The following is a 19,772-nucleotide window of genomic DNA, read 5'->3' as shown; positions in this document are numbered from 1 at the left end:
CAGGGAATGGAATATGCACTAAGACTTAATGTTTATTACTTGTAGTGATTGCTGCTCCATGATCTCTTAAGTAGAAACAGTAAATTTATAAGAATATGTTGTTGGTTATCTTTTCCCTCCCCACTTTCCAGAATCATGGTTTTTGTTTGTTTTCATAAATCTACTCCAGTCCCGTCTTTACTTTCTGTCTTGTCTGATATACAGTGGGACATTCGAAGTGGGGAGATTGTGCAGGAATATGATCGGCACTTGGGAGCTGTCAACACCATTGTTTTTGTTGATGAGAACAGGAGATTTGTAAGCACATCAGATGATAAGAGCCTAAGAGTTTGGGAATGGTGAGTGTTCATCAGTCGAAAATCTGATTTATTTATACAAAGCAAGCTACTTAAAAACTGATAGACAAAGTTTGATAATATGCCACCATGTGAACATTTTCCCAACTGTGATATCTGAAGCCAGAGATCAAAGTGTTTGGTTAAACTATTTTAACTTGTTTAGTACCCAAAATATAGAAATAAAATTTTAATTTCTATTTATATCTTTAGTTTTTGAATAACCTGCCTAAAGGCTATGGATGTTTGTTTTCCTGCAGTAGTGATAGGTTTATATTGTGCTGTCTTCCATTCTCTGTTCAGTACCTTATATATCGTTACAAAATGACTGGCAAGAAGTAGGGACCACAAATGCATATTCTATCTTGGTTACTCTAGAGATTGGGTATAAGATCCTGGCCTCAGAAACAACCCAAAGTAAATGTTGATAAATCTTTTCGTTTTTCCAATGTCTAATTTCTAATTATTCAGTACTGAAAATTGCTTCATGTCATTACCCTTGTGACCTACCACTCATAACCCATAATGGTAGAAAATACTTGTAGAATATAATATTATACTTAGAGAATATAAGCAGAACATGTTAATTTTATATTTCTAGAGGAAAAAAAAAAAAAACACTTTTCTAAAACTAAATAATATTAAAGCCTGTTTCTTCATTAACTAACATAGATCATGTTTTATAATTTAGCTGCAATTAAATACATAGTAATTTTTGTTAAAAGGAGTGTTTGGATGGAACCCACCCTGTTTCATAGTCCATTGTAAAGCACAGCTCAACTGTGGTTATAGCCTTGCATAGACTAGAAAGTGTGTCTCCCCGCTACCAGCAGGCCTGCTTTAAGAAGAAGTGGGAAGCCTTGAACCAGAGCCAGTGGCTTCCTCTTCATACTGACTCCCTTCAGGGACTTGCAAGGATCTCTACTGTACCTAACTATTATCAGGGTAATTTGGAAAATCATAAACTTAATGTAATTTAAATGTGGTTTCTCCCATACTCTCCACCACTACTGCACTCTTACAAATTACCCCAAATTAATGGAGAATTAACTATGTTTCATATATAGTCTTAACATATACCATCATCCTCAAGGTCCATCATTTGAGACTGCCTTAGAATTAAGATCTTTCTTAATTCAGAAGTGATACTCTGTGCTGAGATTCTGATGGGACTGTTTTCTGTAAGCCACCTTATCTTCATTTGCACAGTAGTCTGTAGAATAAACATACATAGATTTGTTTTGTTTTATTGATACTATTGTTTAATATTTTATCCCTAAAACATCATAAATTTCTGGTAGCTTTGCTGATAAATTCATTTGCAAACTGAAGATTATGTATAAGACACGAGTTACTAGCTTGGTATATAGAATTAGAGTATCTTAATTAGAAAATAGTGTTGTGTTCATTAAATATAACTGTGCTCTGGTAGCATAGTGCCTAATGCACTTGACTGCTAACCAGGAGGCTGGGAGTTCAAACCCACCAGCCATTCCTCGGAAGGTTGGGCAATCTACTTCCATAGTGAAATCCAAGGAGAGGTTGCTGAGTCGGGTCCGACTCTATGGTACATAACAACAACAACAACAACAACAACATGCCTGGCAGACATTTTTGCTAGAAACAATGAACTGCACAGGGTATTTTAGAGTACCAAAACTCATTGTACAAAGAGTCCTTGAAATAAGTAAAACATTGATTAATATGAACATGGACTATGGTTAACTTAATTAGAAATGCTCTATATTTGTAATCTGTGCTATAAAACTGTACCCATTAATAACAACTCTGAGGAAGGAAAAACAATTGAAACTTTTTCAGATTGAGATGCTTTTAATACCATTTGGGTTATTCAGAATGTCAGTTCTCATTGATGCCTTTTTCCCCTGGTTATACCTGAGAATTTTTTTTGATTTAACCAAGACCTTAAAGTTTTTTCTCATCATTTGTTCCTTCTTCTGGACACATGGAGATATAGATGGAAAAAGGCCTTACATAATGGCAAATTATTGTTATTTTCTAATTACTCAAAGTACTGGAACTTAAACAACCATAGTTTGAACTTAAATTGCTGCTTAATATTCTGTGTTATTCATCAGATTACGCTTCCCACACAATACTCTTGAGAAAACACTTCTGGTCTCTTAGGAAAAGAAATGAGACCAAAAATCCTTTCAGGATTACAAAGATTTTTTATCTTTAATATTAAGTATTAAAACTAAATACTAAATAGTAAAAGAAGAAAATACTTAGAACTTTGGGAGTTCTAGATTTAGGTGATTAGTTTGGGATTTTTGTTTTTAGTTGATCCTTCATAACACACACAAAAAATGTTTTAATTGCTTTTTTCATGGTACCATACACATTTGGAGTATTTTACGTGCAAACTGAAAATAGAAGTTGTGCAGGTGCCAAGCACTTCCTCTTCCTGGCCTTGGTCATTATTTCTGGAAGGACTGGACCAGCCCTCACAGCCTGTACAGTTTTGCCTGCCATCTTCTTGGCATTGCTAAGGTTCTAGTTTAACCATCTACTGGAAGGGTGAAGACAAGTTAAGGGTTGACTGGTAGGGAAATTGAGAATACTTCCTAGTGGCTTGCCTCAGACATCTTGGTTCTGCCTATCATGGTACATTTTCAGGTGAACTCATTATTGATGAACTCTCAGTAAAGGATTAAAATAAATAAAAGGCAAAGTTCAAATCAGATTAAAAACCCACTGCCATAGAGCTGATTCTGACTCATAGCAACCCTTTTAGGACACAGTAGAACTATACCCCATAGGGTTTCCAAGGCTGTAAATCTTCACAGAAGCAGACTGCCTCATGCCTCATGGTATGTCACCAGAGCTTCTTCAAATCAGAGTTAGAAAAGCAAATCACTGACACTCATAATTGTCATGAAAAGTCATTTGTGAAGTAAAAGATTCAGAATAAGCAGTACAAAGTCACTTTGTGATTTTCCTTTTTCCAGGACATTTCATGAAAAGTTTTTAAAAAATATTTCAAAAATGTTCTTTTATTTGGATATTACGCCTTTGTTTCAGAAATAGTTCTTTGAAAGGTCCTTTTAAACATGAGTCATTCCAGTGTGCTGTTTTAAATTTTTAGGGATATCCCTGTGGATTTCAAGTATATAGCAGAGCCTAGTATGCACTCAATGCCTGCAGTGACTTTGTCTCCAAATGGTGAGTTAGTACTTAGAATGTTTGAAATAAATTTCTAAGACAGGATGTAATTTCTGTATTCAAAAAACCTAGGTCATTCCTTTCTTTACTGTCACAGTACCATACTTTTGTAAGGAAATATTTTCAATATTAGAAATAATCACTGGTTTAAATGTATTAGTCACGCCACCTACTCCTACTTTTAAAAATAAAAAATAAACGGTGATTTACAGCTAACATCTCTGAGAATCACGTTGTTGCTTTTTTCATAATTCTCCTTCTAATAGAATCATGTTGTTGTTATGTGCTGTCGAGTTGGACCCGACTTATAGCAACCTCTCCTTGGGTTTCTGAGGCGGTATCACTATGGAAGTAGATTGCCCCATCTTCCTTCCGAGGAGTGGTGGTGGATTTGAACTGCCAACCCTCTGGTTAGCAGTCAAGTGCTTTAGGCACTATGCTACCAGAGCTCCTAATATATTCATCAATTTATTTAATGATTTATTGTGAACTCCTTTTCTTTCAGAGGAGGGAAATAGAGATCTGATTCCCTATTAATGAGAACACCTATAATTTCACTATAAGAATTTTCTCAGGCAAAAAATGAAAAAGATAAATCTGTGTAATGCTGTTTCCATTCAGTAATCCATTGCCTTTTAATTATAAGGCAATTTGTGCCACAGACATATTGACAATATACTGCTGTGCTTATGGCTCTGAAAGGGTATTAAAGTGGAGGATCTGATACTTGGGGAACACTGCCCTCAAAACCTCAGTTAACCCACGTAGTTACTGGAGAGTGAAATAAGGAAGAGGAGGCCATGATGAGTTTGCTCTTCCATCAGGGTATCTGGCAGATTAATGATTGTTGTCAAATGCCCTATGATTTTTATGGGGAAAGAGCAACCCAACTCAACTTTGGTAATCATTATAATGTACACATTGTCACGTTGCATCTACATTTTATGTAGTATGTTTTTAAACATAAGCACCGTGCCCATCTTGAACAAGGTCATTTACCTACACAGACTATGAGCCTTGGTAAGATCATTCCCTTAGTTATATATGCAAGTGTATACTGCAGTTTCGACGCTAGGGGCTAGGTGAATCCTTGGTGGATGAGAGCAACATGGCCTTCTAAAAAGTTATTTTTAAATCTTTTTTTTCTTTTGTCTTTTATTGCCCAGTTTTATTTAATAATCCTAGGTTTTCTCACCAGAGTTGATCATTCCTTTTTTGCAAAATTAACACACATAGGTCTCTTTCTTCCCAAAATTCTATAGTTTACAGGCAGTCCCCAGGTTTCAAACATCTGACTTAAAGAAAGTCCCCAGATTTCAAACATCTGACTTATAGACAGCTCCTACTTGCCGTTTGGGAGCCATTCCTCGAAAGGAAGGTTGGGCAATCTACTTCCGTAGTGATAACTGCCTTGGAAACCCAAGGAGGGGTCGCTATGAGTTGGGTCCAACTCAACGGCACATAACAACAACAACTTGCCCTTTAATATGTAGGGCTTTGAACTGGTTCTGTCATGGCCGATGAAGTAAAGCAAGAGCAGAGCAGAATTTTTAAAATTTGGGCGATTCATCACAGTAACTGGAAAAAGAAAAATTACATATCAAAGCCCTAGAATAGGAGCTCAGAAGAGGTGCAGTGAGTCCTTTCAGTGAGGCTGGATTATTGGCAGGACGGTGGAGAGCTACACACATTCAAAACAGTGAAGTCAGCCACCATCTTTGAGCAAGGCATGGCCATCTTTGAAGCCCTGCTTTAATGTTACGTAAATTTGCCCTCACATTGAAACAGTTGAATCGACCCCTCCCGCCCACTGCTATTGAGTCGGATCCAACTCATGGCAACCCCTCCTTGGGCTTCTGAGACAGTATCACTATGGAAGTAGATTGCCCAGTCTTCCTTCCGAGAAGCGGCTGGTGTGTTTGAACCTCCAGCCTTCTGGTTAGCAGTCAGATGCCTTAGGCACTGGCATAAAGTTCTTCATCACAATCGCCTTCACTTGCTGCACATGAAGCTTCTAAATCATTAATAGGGCTTTGCGCCCTTTCTTGCACTACCAAACCCAAACTCACTGCCATCTAATCTGTTCCAACTCATAGCAACTCCCATTGGGTTCCCAAGGCGCTAAATCTTTATGGAAGTAGTTGCCCCATCTTTCTTCTGCAGAATGGCTGGTGGATTTGAACTGCCAACCTCTGGTTAGGCACTGCACCACCAGAGCTCCTTTCTTGCACTAAAGTAAGGCTAAATAAGAACTATATGTACTTGTTCTGACTTAGCCACAAATTCTTAAAGATACACTTAGGAACAGATCTCATTCCCAACTCAGGGGACTGCCTGTACTTCCTATAAATTAATTTCCTTTCATAAAATGTTAGACTAGGAATTTCTATAAATTTTTTAAAGCTTTTATAAGGAAATGGCCAATGATATAAGTGCTATGAGCAAAATGTATTACTTTATATATAAATATCTCTCCCCAATAAGGCCAGTGGTATAGTAACTGTATTTCCTAATTATAAAGTAGTTGAGGGCAAAAGAATATTAATGACAGTGAACATATTTCAAATAAAATAAAAAGTCTTAAAATTTTTCAGTCTTTCTCTAAAATGTCTCATTTATTGAATTTACAGGGAAGTGGCTAGCATGCCAATCAATGGACAACCAAATCTTAATTTTTGGAGCACAGAACAGATTTAGATTAAATAAGAAAAAAATTTTTAAAGGGCATATGGTAGCAGGATATGCTTGTCAGGTGGACTTTTCACCAGATATGAGGTAAGTTTCAGTCATCTAATCTGTTATCATATTCAAGTATAATAATACAAACTATGTTATATAGGTAACATTTTACAAATAATTTTCACATATAATTGTATGAGAACTCTGTAAACTGCCAAATTGCCCAATATAAAGGCAGGAACAAATTATGAAAATTATGTTTTTTAAGTTCCTACTTTAGTACATCTCCTTATATTGCTTAGTCATATGCCCTTTAACCCCATAATAAAACCCTGTCTATATGACCAATACCTTATTTTCTCTCTGCTTTTCTAAGCAAGGCTAGGAGGTCAGTAGTCACTGTATTGCTGTGATTGAATGAACACTAGAAGTAGAAGAACCAATTCTGTACTGTGCTATTAAAGTTAACAGCTTAACTATAGCTTGTCTGTGCTGTAACCTCAAGTCCAGCTTCTGAATATTTCTAGGTCACAGTGGATTTTTAAAGCCCAGAATCTTTTTAAGAGTGAAATTATAATTATCTATGTGTTGTAAATCTCTACGATGTTAAAGAGGCAGGATTAGTGGCAGTTATGTTAATGAGGCAAGATACACTATATAGGATTAGGTTGTATCTGAATCAGTTTCATTTGAGATATAAAAGAGATTAAACAATCAAGCAGAGATAGAGGGCCCTGACTACCACCACTAAAGAAGAGCCGGGAGCAGAGCACATCCTTTGGACCTGGGTTCCCTGTGTTGGGAACCTCTTAGACCCAGGGGCAGACTGATGCCAAGATACATGGAGATCTCCAAGGAATGCTGGGCCCACAGATGTTGAAAGGAGACAAGGACTCTCCCCCAGAGCCAACAGAGAGAGAAAGCCTTCCCCTAGAACTGGCATTCTGAATTTGGACTCAGGCTCCTAAACCGTGAGAGAATAAACTTCTGTTTGTTAAAGCCATATCCACTTGTAGTATGCCTGTCATAGCTGCACTAGATGACTAAGGTAAATACTATCTTAGGCTGGGTTCTCTAAAGAAGTAAAACCAGTGAAGTTTATATGTTAATATACAGAGAGAGAGATTTATCTCAAGAAAATGGATCACTCACATGGTTGTACAGGTCACATGGTTGTACTGGCTGGCAGGTCTCAAGTCCATGGGTCAGACGTCAGGCTGGAGGCTTCTTCTGACTCATTGTAGCTGTGGAGGCTGATGAACTCAAGATCGGCAGGCTAACAAATCCCCAGGTTAGCAGGCCACTAGCTCAAGTCCCAAGAACCAGAGGTCAGGTGAGAGACAGATGCAGAATCCAGAGCAAACAAAAAGCTAGAGCACTTTGCCAGAACATTTATGTTGGATGCAGGCCACACCCCCGAGGAAATTCCCTTTCAACTGATTGGCTGCTCACAGTGGATCTCATCATGGAGGTGATTACGTTATGTCAGAGCTCATTACTGAAGATGACTACATCATAACCACCATACCAGAGAATCATAGCCCAGCCAAGTTGACACACAACCATCACAAATGTACTACAGTAGAATGGGTCTAAATGTGTCTGTTGGCTAGATGTCACCTTGGTTCCCCTACATTGTCTGTCTAAGACATTATCTATCTATGGACTAATTGTGACTTATTCATTGTGGGCTCTAGGGACTCCCGGTCTTCCACTGGTAACTAAATGAGGAGTATTTTGGGGGGATTTTTGGTAGAAGTTTAAATTATAGACTGCTTCATGCCCTACCTTGTTCTTTTCACTAAATGTTGTACCTTCACATTCATTCATACATTCATTCATTAATGTTAAAATGAAAAAAATAATAAAAGTCCCTCTCTGTTCCTTGTCCCACTTTACCATTGTAAGGTGTCTGAATAATTTGGCTCTGTTTTTTCTGCCTGTTACAGCTATGTGATTTCAGGAGATGGGAATGGAAAATTAAACATTTGGGACTGGAAGACCACGAAACTCTACAGTCGGTTTAAAGCTCATGATAAAGTGTGTATAGGTGCGGTGTGGCATCCTCATGAAACATCTAAGGTCATAACATGTGGTTGGGATGGTCTCATTAAATTGTGGGATTAGTGGGATCAATACTTAAACTGTCTAGGATCATTTTTGATCCAAAGTCATATTTAACTTTATTTAATTATTAAATGTGTTGAGTGACAACTTTATTTACAAATAATGTTTTCCTTATGTGGCCTTATGAAGTTGAACCACTGTTGTTTTGTTTTGTTTTGTTTTTTCCCAAAGAAATACTTTGTAAATTTGACTCAGATAATTTCATTGGCAACTCATTTATACAGGAAATGATCATTGGCTTTGACAACAAGTAGTTATTTTTGGTGGGAAGTTAGGGCTTACCTCCATGACTGTACTGAAAGGATCCCTTTAGGGTAAGAAAGGATCCCTCATGGATTTGAGATTCTAGAAGCAGAAATGTAATTATGAACACTAGCTCAGAAAGGTACCATATACTCATCTTCTCAACAAAAGGGGCAGTTAAGAACAGTAATGATACAGTTTAATGTAAATCTGAAAAAAGGCCAAAACCACTCAGAATTTCTGTTCCTGTTATTTCTTTTCAGTGGGTCAAGTTCTAATCTTTTGGCTTCATGAGTCCCACTATTTTTGTTGATATACATTGTATATTTTTAGTTGTGAATCAGCAATCTTTGCAGCATTCCTCTGATTGTTGAACAATGGAAAATAAAAATCAATCCAGAGTATTCTTTCCTTGACTTTCTTCCTGATCAGTAGAGACAGGACTATATATATATTTAATCAGAGAATATAGTATTTCAGAAGATGGAACTCGAGAAATTGAGCCAAGACTTTGAATTTTAACTTTGTTCACTGTCATTTAGTACTTGGTTACACTTTCAGAAATCAGGAGCTCCTAGGTCATTGCTTCATACATGTTACTACTGAAGTATTCCTCATAGGAGATTGGATATGAGGGCAAAATGTCAGCTTATAATTTCTTGTGAAATCATATGTTTCATCTTTAATATTATTATTATTATTATTATTATTATTTGAATACAAATTAATGTTTTATCAAGGGAAACCAAGATTCCCGTGGTGAATTCTTGCATAATCTATATGTTGATTTTGTTTATGAATACATACAACAGAACCTTTTGAAATTGGAAAAAATTTAAACTTCCTTCCAAATCTTTGAATAAAGCTGATACTCCAGGAAGATGCTAGGGTACCACAGATTGAGAAGCAATGACCATGGTAAAAATAGTTTTAAAACTTCAGATTACTGATTCAAGACTCTCTTGAATATAGTACTAATAGCACTTTAGCTTGACCAGTTATTTCTCCTGTTTTATTGCAAATCTATATTAGATGTTTGAATGTGGTTTAAAATACTTCAGTACTATGCTGAAACAAATTGGTTGATAGCTGCTCAGAGTGCTGGCTTGGAGACCAAAATCATGTTGAATGTTGATATCCTAAGGGTATTAGACATGGAGTCCTATGCTGTCAATAACTGTGTATACTCCTTGCCCTTAGAAAACTCGCATTATAAAAATTACTAAAAAAAAAAAAAAAATGCCTTTTATATGCCCAGGCCTTCTAGCCACATACAAATAAATTTCAAAGAAGAAACTACTGGAAGAGATGTATTTTTGGACACAGTCATTCTAAGAAATGAGAACACACTGCCTAGTTACTGCCGTTTCTGCATCTGCCAGGAAGGGTGGTGGATTCCTGAAGAGGAAGGGATTCAGACAAGACTGTTTCTTTAGTCCCAACCACTGGGTTTAACAAATGTGAATTATTAAAATAAGATGGGACAAAAAGAATGAATCATAGATTTAAACTTCTTCAGCACCAGTATTGTGTATGTTACAAATCATAATTTCTAAGTCTGGATTTATTTTGTTAAGTTTTTGACTGTTTCTAAACTAATAACTATATAAAAGTTGTCTCTTTTTAAAAAGATTGTATTTTTAAATAAAACGTTTTTTGTACAAAATGTTATTAAAATGTTCATCTTATTCTTTTTAAGTCTTAAGTGCTGAGACAGCAAGTTAAACCATTTGCAAATTTTAGATGGGCATGACTAGAGGCAGGTGTGGTGTGTTCAGATATATTAATGGGTTGCTTCTAATAAAATGAAAACATTCTGTATTTATTCATTTAGTGTAGGTCATAATTTTCCCCAGCTTCAGAGTATCCAGAAGAGAGATGTTCCTCGCATCATAAAAGAATCTTAAGATCATGTTGCTTCTGCACTTAGGTGATTACCATCTCGCTCCTTTTCCTTACTGCAACCTTTCTGTCACCCTCAGGATAGACTCTCTTTCTGATGGAATAAAAGTTATGGTTTACTCAAAGATTTAATTGAATGGATGTTTAAATATCAAAGCACAGATGGGACTATACTGTCCTAAGTAAGGAGCCAGTTTAAGATAAGGAACAGGAAGTAGCATCAAACAGGCACTTTTCTAAGTAGAAAAGTGTAGCGTGATTCTTGAGTTGCATTGTGTGGCTAATTGGTGTCTTCAGCATGTTTATAAATTACATGGAATAGAACACTGACAGTGAAATATCAAACCCTTGGATGACAACAGCCATATAAGGACTGCAACATTAATCACAATTACAGAGGCTCTCCTTGAGTAATGGTTCTCTGAGTGTGAACTCAGAATCACCTACAGAATCACTTGGGGACGGTATCAGTTCTTCTGCTGTGGAATGGAGAAGGCACAGGTGGGTGTCGGGAGATCCATGATGAATTTGGGTGCAGGGAAGGAAGTGTGAAGTGGCAACTGACCAATCAGCAATACTGACTGAGTCTCAAAGTGAGACCTGTTGTTGTTGTTATGTGCTGTGGAGTCAGACCCGACTCATAGCGACCCCTCCTTGGGTTTCCAAGGCAGTATCACTACGGAAGTAGATTGCCCCATCTTCCTTCTGGGGAGTGGCTGGTGGGTTTGAACCGTCAGCCTTCTGGTTAGCAGTCAAGTGCCTTAGCCACTATGCTACCAGAGCTCCCGAGAGCTAGGGTACATTAATGTCATATTGTACCAACAATGCATATTTTTTACACTTAATATCTGAAATCAGGGTATATCTTAAATCAAAGATATGTTATACTTTAGTTGGAAGCATTCTTAAAAAAAAAAAAAAAATCACTGCCATTGAGTCTGTTCTAACTCATAGAGATTCCTTTTGGGTTTCTGAGGTGGTAAATCTCTGTGGAAGTAGATTGCCCAGTCTTCCTTCCACGGAGTGGCTAGTAGGTTTGAACCACCAGCCTTCTGGTTAGCAGTCAAATGCCTTAGGCACTGTGCCACCAGAGCTCCTTTGGAAGTATTCTTAGTGGACGAGAAAATAACTGAAATGCACTATAAACAAGGCCTGTGAAGGAAAAGAGGAGATGCAATGAAAGGAAGATCTCTATCACAGCATTTGGTTTAAATTCATCTCAAATGTTTATTTGACCAATGGGAAATAGAATGAATAACAAAATACTGTCTTATATGTATGTATATATATATGAGCTCTGGTGCCATAGTGCCTCAGGCACTTGACTAACCAGAATGGCTAGAGGTTCAAACCCACCAGCCACTCCTTGGAAGGAAGGTTGGGCAATCTACTTATCTACTTCCATAGTGATAAGGCCTTGGAAACCCAAGGAGGGGTTGCTATGAGTCAGGTCCAACTCTACGGCACATAACAACAAATTATATATATATATATAAAACAAAATACATACACACCTTCCATGTGTATGTATGTAAAGTACTGTCAAGTCAGTTTCCACTCCTAGTAACCCTGTATACAATAGAGCAAACACTGCCCAGCCCTGTACCATGCTCACAATCACTATGCTTGAGTCCATTGTTGCAGCCACCGTATCAGTCCATCTCATTGAGGGTCTTCCCCTTTTTCACTGACCTACCACGCATGCTATCCTCCAGGAATTGGTCCTTCCTGATAACAACCAAAGTACGAGAGATGAAGATTAGCCATTCTCACTTTTAAGGAGCATTCCAGCTGTACTGCCTCCAAGACAGATTTGTTCGTTCTTCTAGCAGTCCATTGTTGTTGTTGTTAAGTGCCGTCGAGTCGGCCCCGACTCATAGCGACCCCTCCTTGGGTTTCCGAGGCAGTATCACTACGGAAGTAGGATTGCCCAACCTTCCTTCCGAGGAGTGGCTGGTGGGTTTGAACCGCCAGCCTTCTGGTGAGCAGTCAAGTACTTTAGCCCCTATGCTACCAGAGCTCCTAGCAGTCCATAGTACATTGAATATTTTTCACAAACACCACAATTCAAATGCATCAGTCTTTCTGCAGTCTTCCTTATTCATTGTCCAGCTTTCACAAGCATATGAGGCTATCAAAAATACTATGGCTTGTGTCAGAGGCATCTTCATCTTAAAGTGACATCTTTGCTCTTTTAACATTTTAAAGAGGTCTTTTTAGCAGATTTGCCCAATTCGATACATTGTTTTGATTTCTGGACTGCTGCTTCCATGGACATTGATTGTGTATCCAAGTAAAATGAAATCCTTGACACTTTGAATCTTTTCTCCATTTATCATGATGGTACTTATTGGCCCAGTTGTGAGAAGTTTTGTCTTCTTTTGATTGAGATGTGAAGGTTGTGGTCTTTAATCTTCATCAGTAAGTGCCTTCAAGTCATCTTCACTTTCAGCAAGCAAGGTTGTGTCATCTGCGTATCACATGTTGTTAATGAGTGTCCGTCCAGTCCTAACGCCACATTCTTTATATAGTCCAGCTTCTTGGATTATTTGCTTAGTGTACAGATTGAATAAGTTTGAAAGGATACCACCCTGACACACACCTTTCCTGATTTTAAACCATGCAGTATCCCCTTGTTCTGTTCTAACAACAGCCTCCTGGTCTATGTACAGGTTCCTTATGAGCCCAATGAAGTGTTCTAGAATTACCGTTCTTCTCAGTGTTATCCATAATTTGTTAATGAGCCACACAGTCAAATGTCCTTGCATAGTCAATGAAACACAGGTAAACATCTTTCCAGTATTGTCTGCTTTCAGCCAGAATCCATCTGACAGTGATATTCCTCATTCCTCTTGTGAAACCAGGTTGAATTTCTGACAGTACCCTGCCGATGTACTGCTGCAACAGTTTTGAACTCTTTTCAGCAAAATTTTACATGCATGTGATATTAATGATCCTATTTGATAATGTCCACATTCTGTTGGATCAGTCTTCTTTGGAATGGGCACAGATAGAGATCTCTTCTAAACGGTTGTCCAGGTAGCTGTCTTCCATAAGACTGTGTCTTCCACAAGACTTTTCATACTTTGGTCATACTTAGCTCACTTGGCATAAACCAGTGAGCAGCTCCATCACTGCATGCATTTGTTGAAGCACTTCACTGGGTATTCCATCAATTCCTGGAGCCTTATTTTTCACCAGTGACTTCAGTGCAGCTTGGAGTTCTTGCTTCAAATCATCAGCTCTTGATTGAATGCTACTTCCTGAAATTACAGAACATGGACCAATTCTTTTTGGCACAGTGACTATTTCTTCAGTCTTCTTTTGATGCTTCCTGTGTCATTCAATAGTTTGCCCATAGAATCCTTCAATTTTGCAAGTGAAGCTTGTTTATACTGCGTTTCAGTTATTTTATGATCCATTAAGAATGTTTCCAACTAAACTATGATATGTCTTCAGTTCTTTCAGCTTGAGAAATGCTGAGTATATTCTTCCCTTTTGGTTTTCTAATTCCAGGTCTTTGCACATTTCAGTACTTTACTTTGTCTTCTCTAGCTGCCCTTTGAAATCTTCTGTTCAGATCTTTTACTTCATCATTGCTTACATTCACTTTAGCTACTCTCTGTTCAAAAGCAAGTTTCAGAGTCTCTTCTGATCCATTTTGGTCTTTTCTTCCTTTCCTGGCTTTTAAATGACCTTTTGCTTTCGTGATATCATCCCACAACTTGACTGTTCTTCAGTTGTAGGTGTTCAATGCATCAAATCATTTCTTCAGATGGTCTCTAAATTCAGGTGGGATATACTCAAGGTTGTATTTTGGCTCTTGTAGACTTGTTTTGATTTTCTTCAGCTTCAACTCCAAAGTTGCATGTGAGTAAGTTGCAATTTAAAGTTGCATGTGGCTATTCCAGAGTCAGCCGCTGGCCTTGTTCGACTAATGATATTGAGCTTCTCCATCATCTCTTTCCACAGATGTAACCAATTTGATTCCTGTGTATTCCATCTGGTGAGGTCCACATGTATAGTTGCCATTTATGTTGTTGAAAAAAGATATTTGCAGTGCATAAGTTGTTGGCCTTGCAAAATTCTGTCATACAATCTCCAGTATCATTTCTATCACCAAGGCCATATTTTCCAATTAACAATGCTTCTTTGTTTCCAGTTTTCACATTCCAATCAATCAATCATTCCAACCACTAATTATCAATGCATCTTGATAGCATGTTTGGTCAATTTCAGACTGTAGAAGTTGGTAAAAATCTTTAATTTCTTCATCTTTTGCTTTAGTGGGTAGTACACAGATTTGAATAGTAGTATCAACTGGTCTTCCTTATAGGCATATCCTATCACTGACAGCATTGTACTTCAGGACAGATCTTGAAACGTTCCTTTTGACAAGAAATGTGACACCATTCCTCTTCAATTTGCCATTCCTGGCATAGTAGACCATATGGTTGTCAGATTCAAAATAGGCAAAACCAGTCCATTTTAGCTCACTGATGGCCTAGGACATCAATCTTTATGTGTTCCATTTAATTTTTGACTTCCAATTTTCCTAGATTCATAGTTTATGCATTCCATGTTCCAGTTATTAATGAATGTTTGCAGCTATTGCTTATTTTGAGTCCATGCTTATGGTCACTAATAATTGTGGAAACAACTTTCTCACAAGAAGTTATAGACTTAAAGTCACTTAAATTGACTTTATTTTTAATGACATAGTGAAGGATATAACTCCTTTGTGTGTATAACTTCTTGTAACCAGAGTAGCTGTCTTCAAGTGAATTTTAGTTCCTATGTGTCACTCTCCAACCTCCAGCATTTGAGGTTCTGGTGGCTAGCTCGAATCTCAAACATTTTTTCATTTAGCTCTGGTGGTGTAGTGCGACTACTAACCACAAGGCTGGTGGTTCACACCCACCAGCCACTCCTTGGAAGGAAGGTTGGGCAATCTACTTCCATTAGAGATACTGCCTCAGAAACCCAAGGAAAGGTCACAATGAGTCGGATTCGACTTGATGGCAGTGAGTTCGGTTTGATATTTGATGCTCTAGTATAGTGCCATCTAATAGAAATATGTGAGCCATATATGTAATTAAAAATTTTCTAATAGGCACATTTTTAAAAAATGAAATTAATTTCAATAAGGTACTTAAATATATTTCAGAATTTTTTCAATGTAAAGCCAATTATTTATAAAATTAATATTTTACTTTTTCATACTAACACTGAGAGATCCCACACTAACTTTTTATTAGAAATATTTGCTGTTTTGTAATCAGATTTGCAAGTCCAAGTTATTCCAAATGTACTTAAAAGTTTTCAACAACTGAATCAAGTACAAATTTTTAAAATTTAATTAAAAGTAAATATAATTAAAAACACAGAACTTTAGTTACACTAGCCAGATTTTAAGTCTCAGTAGCAACATCTGGCTAGTGGCTACCATATTGCAGTTCTAGTGTCACATTTTACTTAAGAGTGGCTCAGATACTCAGCTTTATTGTCCCATTTTCTAAAAGGTACCCTATGATTCAGACTACTCATCCCTCATATAAACAATATCAGTGTTTTTTTCTGTGCTACATTTTTTAGTAGTTTCCCCAGGTCTACTCACCTGTTCTTAGTGATTCTGTTCTTATGGTTTCTGTATAGCTGTTTATGCCTTTAATCATTTTACCAAAAAAAACAAATTCACTGCCATCGAATCAATACCAATTAATAGTGACCCTCTTTGGGTTTCCAAGGCTGTAAATCTTTATGGAAGCAGACACCTCATCTTTCTTGCATGGAGTGGCTGGTGGGTTCTAACTACTGACCTGGTTAGCAGATGTCTTAACCACTATACTACCAAGGCTCCTTTGAATCATTTTAGATAATTTAGATTATACTTTCTTTAAGATTGTTATTCTGTTATCTCAAGTGCTTGGGCTGAAAATTCCAGTGTTTCTTGTGTCTATTATTGCTCCCTCATGGTAAATCATTTCCTTGTGAGTTGCAATTTTTATTATGAGCTCATCTTAAGTGGTTCTTGTTTTTCTGAGGAAATCCTTTGCAGTCTGGGCTGGTGAGGAGTCCCTTCTGGTTTGCATTTGCTTCTGCCATGTACCCCTAAGGCATCACCCCCTGAAAAAGTTTATCATCTTAATTACTCAACCTTTGGTTTTCCTCCCCATGTGATTAGTATAAATTTAAGTCCTTGCACAGGCCTGAGGTTTCAATTTCTCATGAGAAATTTATTTTCATGTGGACTTACAAGAGAGAGAAGCTTCCCTGTACAGGTGGGTATGAATTTTTGCTTCTCTTTCTCTGGGGTGGCCTTCCACAGGTCCCACTTTGGAAGTGGGGTCACAGTCCCAATTCTTGCCCTCAAAACTTGTGCTTATATGTGGTGTTCTAGGCCTCTACAGCTAAATTCCTAACACTACTGCAGTGTAGGTTCCTGCTCTACCTCTCTTGTCTGTAGGCTTCATCTAGACTTTTTGTCTGAAGACGTTTCTTCTTAGGCATTCAGATATATAGATACACATACACACACACACACACACACACACACTGCTGTTGTGTACTGTCGAGTCAAATCTGACTTATAGAAACCCTACATAACATAGTAGAACTGCCCCAAAGGGCTTCCTAGAGCTTCTTTATGGGAGCAGACAGCCAGGTCTTTTCCCTTGCAGAGCTGCTGGTGGGTTCCAAATGGCGAAATTTCAATACACACACACACAAACACACAAAGAAGAATCTTAGTGGATATGTATATATATCAATCATGACATGTAATCTAATATTCTTTAGATATTACCACTTTGCTGGAACAATCAAAAGACACAGCAGTATAAACTAAACTAGTGCAGTCCATGCAAACTTCATTCTCATTTTTAGAACTGAGTTTAAATGTTTTGCTCAAAAAAGCCCTTTTCCTAAGGACACTTCACTTGATGACTGGAGAACCATCATAGTAGATTCACATTTTATCTGAGCTTTTTCTACTGAATAAGCACTTTATTTGGGTTCTTCTGAATTTATCCTAGGACTTCCTTTTATAATCTACAAACAATCCTATCACTGTCTGAGCCTTATCATAAGTCTTGAGACTTTCAAGTTAGAAGAAACTTAGTTGTTGTTGTTATGTGCCATCGAGTCGGACCTGACTTGTAGCGACCCCTCCTTGGGTTTCTGAGGCAGTATCACTATGGAAGTAGATTGCCCAACCTTCCTTCCAAGGAGTGGCTGGTGGGTTTGAAATGCCAGCCTTCTGGTTAGCAGTCAAGTGCCTTAGGCACTATGCTACCAGAGCTCCTAGAAGAAACTTTAGGAATTGTCTATTCTAACCCAAGATAAGAACACAGGCCAGGAAAGGTGAGGACTGGCTTGATATCACATAGCTATATAGCAGCAGCATCCAGATCCTTTTCTTCCTTTCATCCTGCCTCCTCTACATAATGTCACTTAATTATGTACACTCAGAACTGTCACATTGGTGTCGTAATGTTTATGGCTTCCAGCTTGCTCTCTCTTGAGTTAGGTAGTTGAAAAGAAATACTCAGCTATTTAGATAGTGTTTATTTCATCCTTTAATAATACAGAACCTATACCTAAAAACGTTCTTATAGTCCTTTCCACTAAAGTTGGGTCTCCATTGCTTATAATTGTACCCACAGGCGGTTTTCTTGGTTCATACTTCAGTCAAACAGTCTTGAGAAACGTCTATCTTTTCTAGCATGTTTTGATTCTGAACAACTATGGCTTTATTATCCATTTTGTGCTATAAAAACAATGTGGCTGTAATCATTTTTGTAGAAATACCAGCCCCTATTCTTGGCAGAAGAGTTCCGGTGGCATAGAGCCTAAGGCATTTGATTGCTAACCAGAAGGCTGGCAGTTCAAACTTACCAGCTACTCTGCAGAAGCAAGACTGGGCAATCTACTTCAGTAAAGATTTACGGTCTCGGAAACCCAAAGGGGGTTGCTATGAGTCAGAACCAACTCGATGGCAGTGAGTTTGGGTTTTCTCGGTTTATTCTCAGCAGAAACAGCTTCACAACATATCTTCTTTTTTCTCATAAATTAAAAAAATCTCCATGTAACTAAGAATTACAGTTTTATACACTGACTCTAAAAAGTGTGTATGTCAGGAATCGGCCAGAAGAAAATACAATGAGCAATGAGAAAAGATGAGTGAGGTGTAATACTCTAGTACTTAGCTTTTAACGATAACTGAGCTTTCAAACTTTAGCTCTCAAGTGAAAGTTAGGAATATCTCCAGGTTAGCATCCTTTAATCAGGAATGGGGACTGCTACATGCAGTGCAAAAAAGTAACCATGTCAAGAAAACGACAAGTTGTGCCTAATACCAAATTAAAAAGAAAGACAGTGGTCCATCTAAATTCCAAAGTTATTTTTAATATCAGAAAAATCTTCAATAACAAATGATAAAATAATTTCACAGAAAAATCCTATGTGTTATAGCTTTTTTTATTCACATTCAACAATATTTATTGAGCACCTTTTATCTACCAGGCTCCATGCTAGGCACAGGGCAAGAGATACAGCCCTTGCTCTCATGGAGCTTACAGAATGCTGGTAAAAACAGATATACAAACAAATACATTAAAATACAAAGAGTGTGAAGCTAGTGGGAATAGAGAGCATTGTGGGGTCATGGACCTGAAGGCCTTAAATAAGAGAGTACCTAAGGAAACAATGTTTGATCTTCATCAAGTCTTTGAGAAATAATATTTTCTCATACAGATAATAGCTTATTTTTATTCATATTTTACTGTGATTTCTCAATGTTATAGAATACCCTTGGCCCCCTATTTATTATATATACCTACCCAAGGATGAAATTCAAAATATCCAATGACAGTAAGGCAGGAACAAAGACCAGTTACAATAGAAGCAAACTACAGTGCTAGGGCTGGGTCCTAGAGGCCACCTGTTGGGCTTGCATTAACCCTTTAATTGCTCGGATTATAGGGAGATCCCGGAGCCCCGTGGGTGAGGCTACAGAAGAGAGGAGTCACTGGAGTCACAGAACCACAGCCAAATACCAACGAATTATTGAGGCATTTGGCTGCTAACCAAAAGGTCAGCAGTTTGAACTCACTATAGCCACTCTGCAGGAGGAAGATGAGGCAGTCTGCTTCCACGAAGATTTGCAGACTTGGAAATCCTATGGGACAGTTCTACCCTGTCCTAAAGTGTCACTATGAGTTGGAATCTACTTGATGGTAGTGGGTTTGGTTTTGGTTTATGGTTCTACCAGTACATACTGATTGGTTAGAATTCCAATTC

The 19,772-nt window shown here is 37.7% G+C and overlaps 1 protein-coding gene across 1 annotated transcript in view; it reads left to right on the top strand.

The window, feature by feature from the left end:
• Positions 1-8,327, top strand: part of CDC40 (cell division cycle 40) — a 67,326-nt gene extending 58,999 nt beyond the window's left edge. The window contains exons 12-15 of the mRNA XM_007940803.2: positions 205-338; positions 3,445-3,521; positions 6,152-6,296; positions 8,150-8,327. Of these exons, the coding sequence (XP_007938994.1) occupies positions 205-338; positions 3,445-3,521; positions 6,152-6,296; positions 8,150-8,327 (534 nt within the window). The remainder of the gene's footprint in view (positions 1-204; positions 339-3,444; positions 3,522-6,151; positions 6,297-8,149) is intronic.
• The last annotated feature ends 11,445 nt before the right edge of the window (positions 8,328-19,772 follow it).

Source organism: Orycteropus afer, unplaced genomic scaffold (genome assembly GCF_000298275.1).
Source record: "Orycteropus afer afer isolate SDZICR_OR568_19922 unplaced genomic scaffold, OryAfe1.0 scaffold00072, whole genome shotgun sequence".
NCBI classification, from domain to species: domain Eukaryota; kingdom Metazoa; phylum Chordata; class Mammalia; order Tubulidentata; family Orycteropodidae; genus Orycteropus; species Orycteropus afer.
This window is presented reverse-complemented; position numbering and strand designations above follow the sequence as displayed.